Genomic DNA, 2,110 nt, shown 5'->3' on the forward strand with positions numbered 1-2,110 from the left:
TTATAACCATACCCGCAAGACTTGTCTTTCAAACACCCTTTTCGCCGTGTTTCTGACTATCTTTGCCACGACAGTAACAATATTTATATGCTACATTTATCCATTTTAAATACACTAACCTCACTCCTTTGTAACAACTAAGGCAAAAATGTAATTAATTCAAAAAATCTTTTCAGGACCCCACCTTGATGTTTCGGGACCCCACTTTGGGTCCCGACCCCAACTTTGGGAAACACTSTGTTAGAAGATTCTAACATCTCCTTAGCGAATTGCCTAAAATCTACAGAAGAACTTTAGCTCTACCTCCTTTTTTCTTGTCATTGTCGATCTCCCATTTAGTCACAGCTGAGCGGTCACCTATTTGAACTAATCCAACTTTTCCATCCGTGGTTCCATAAAGAACTTCATTCTCTGAAAAAAAAGAAAGTTAAACTGTATCCAAACAAACACAGTTTCAAGGTATATTTTTATACCAATGAGCAGACTCGCCTCCATTTTTATTATAGAGCTCCAACACAGATGGAGGTCCAGGAACTTCAATGTCATACGCAAGTTCGGATCCCTACAATCAGAGTGAAACAAGTTACGGGAAAGAAATCTCATCGGACTGTTTGACGTAGAACAAAACAAGAGTTGAGCTACCTGCAAGACTCTAAGAACCCGATCCTGGCAAGCCAAGACCGGCGTGAAGCGCGAGAGTTTCTCCGAGGATAAACACGTGACGTCGTTAATTTTGTCTCCGGACAGGAAGTAGTCCTGATCCTTGCAGTCACAGTAGTGGTTGTAGATGTAGCTCGCGCACACAAAAAGATCAGCGCCCGAGACATGCCTGGGAAAAAGACAAGGCCAGCATCACTCGTGAGGTCACAACGCAACATCGTTCGGCCGTGAAAGGAACGAGGRGATGTTGTTTCCTACATGGCAGTAATGCTCTCAGTGAGGTTGGCGTCGAAGGTGAGGAACTGTTTGCCTTTCTTGCTGAACCCTCGGACCTGAGAACCAGAACAGACGAATATCTTCTCCTGAGGAGTTCCCACAGCACCTCCAAGGTCCATTCTGGCTACTTTTGGCCCGGGGAGTGTTTTAAAAACAGGCTGAAAGAGAGGGTCAGACATCTTTATTTTGTAGAATAAATGTTCTTTTTTTCTAGCTGTACTCTAAACTCACCACAGCTTCCCCCTTCTTCATCCCAAAACACATAAGTACGCCATCATGATCGGCTATAGCGACCTGAAACACAAAACAAAACCAACATTTTCACACTTCAACCAGAAAGAGACAGAAAACAGTTGATGATTGCAGGGATATTACTCGTTACAACATCCTATTTTCTTCCATTTCCTGCTTTTCAACACGAAACCTCAGTAAAAACCCTTGAACGTGATGACGTTAAACTTCAGATGCTCTACAGAGCAGTTCTTTTAAAAAAAAGCAAACCAAGATAAGAAATTACAATCAGCTGGCTGGGATAGAATAATATTCTCATTTTATGGCTAAAATTATTTTAAGTATAAGAAGAAACAAAGTTTTAGATGCTTTAGTCAAAACGTGTAAATGAGGTTTTGTGCAAACGCATGCAATAACTGCAACACTGTGTGAAACGATCTTGAAGTATGCAGTGAGAATGACTTTTGGCTACTACCACATTCARCTTTAGCTCAATATCTGTAAATATGACAGCAATTTTTGTGTTGACAATGAGCTGCGACAGCCATCGTGTATWGGGTTGACCTCAAAAAAGTAACCGTTACTACATGAATACTTTCTGGAAGTTTCATTAAAATATGTCCTGTGGTTCACAAGATAGTTTGCTAATGGACAAACAGGTCTTGATGTCAACAGTTAATGCCAACATTGTAAGCAAATATATGGTGTAGAGTGGAAAACTGTCAATTGTTGGTTTTTAAATGAAATGAAATTAAATGAATGAACGAACGAACGAACAAACGAACAAACAAACAAACAAACAGACAGACAGAGACACCTTTTGAGTGGCCTTTCTTCCCACTGCTGGAAGTAGCCTCATAGTTTTCTGTGACGTCACTCCGACCTGTAAGAACAGAGCAAGTACACTTCGCTGCAGCATGCAGCTCGGGGCGGTGACAGACCT

The 2,110-nt window shown here is 41.2% G+C and overlaps 1 protein-coding gene across 1 annotated transcript in view; it reads right to left on the reverse strand.

Moving 5' to 3' along the window:
* The window catches only part of bbs7 (Bardet-Biedl syndrome 7), a 10,772-nt gene that overhangs the window by 7,072 nt on the left and 1,590 nt on the right, over nucleotides 1-2,110 (reverse strand). The window contains exons 2-7 of the mRNA XM_014020254.1: nucleotides 1,985-2,050; nucleotides 1,168-1,230; nucleotides 919-1,094; nucleotides 643-829; nucleotides 490-562; nucleotides 304-411 (exon numbers count right to left, since the gene is read on the reverse strand). Of these exons, the coding sequence (XP_013875708.1) occupies nucleotides 304-411; nucleotides 490-562; nucleotides 643-829; nucleotides 919-1,094; nucleotides 1,168-1,230; nucleotides 1,985-2,050 (673 nt within the window). The remainder of the gene's footprint in view (nucleotides 1-303; nucleotides 412-489; nucleotides 563-642; nucleotides 830-918; nucleotides 1,095-1,167; nucleotides 1,231-1,984; nucleotides 2,051-2,110) is intronic.

The sequence above is a fragment of the Austrofundulus limnaeus genome, unplaced genomic scaffold, assembly GCF_001266775.1.
Source record: "Austrofundulus limnaeus strain Quisiro unplaced genomic scaffold, Austrofundulus_limnaeus-1.0 Scaffold246, whole genome shotgun sequence".
Classification (NCBI taxonomy): Eukaryota; Metazoa; Chordata; class Actinopteri; order Cyprinodontiformes; family Rivulidae; genus Austrofundulus; species Austrofundulus limnaeus.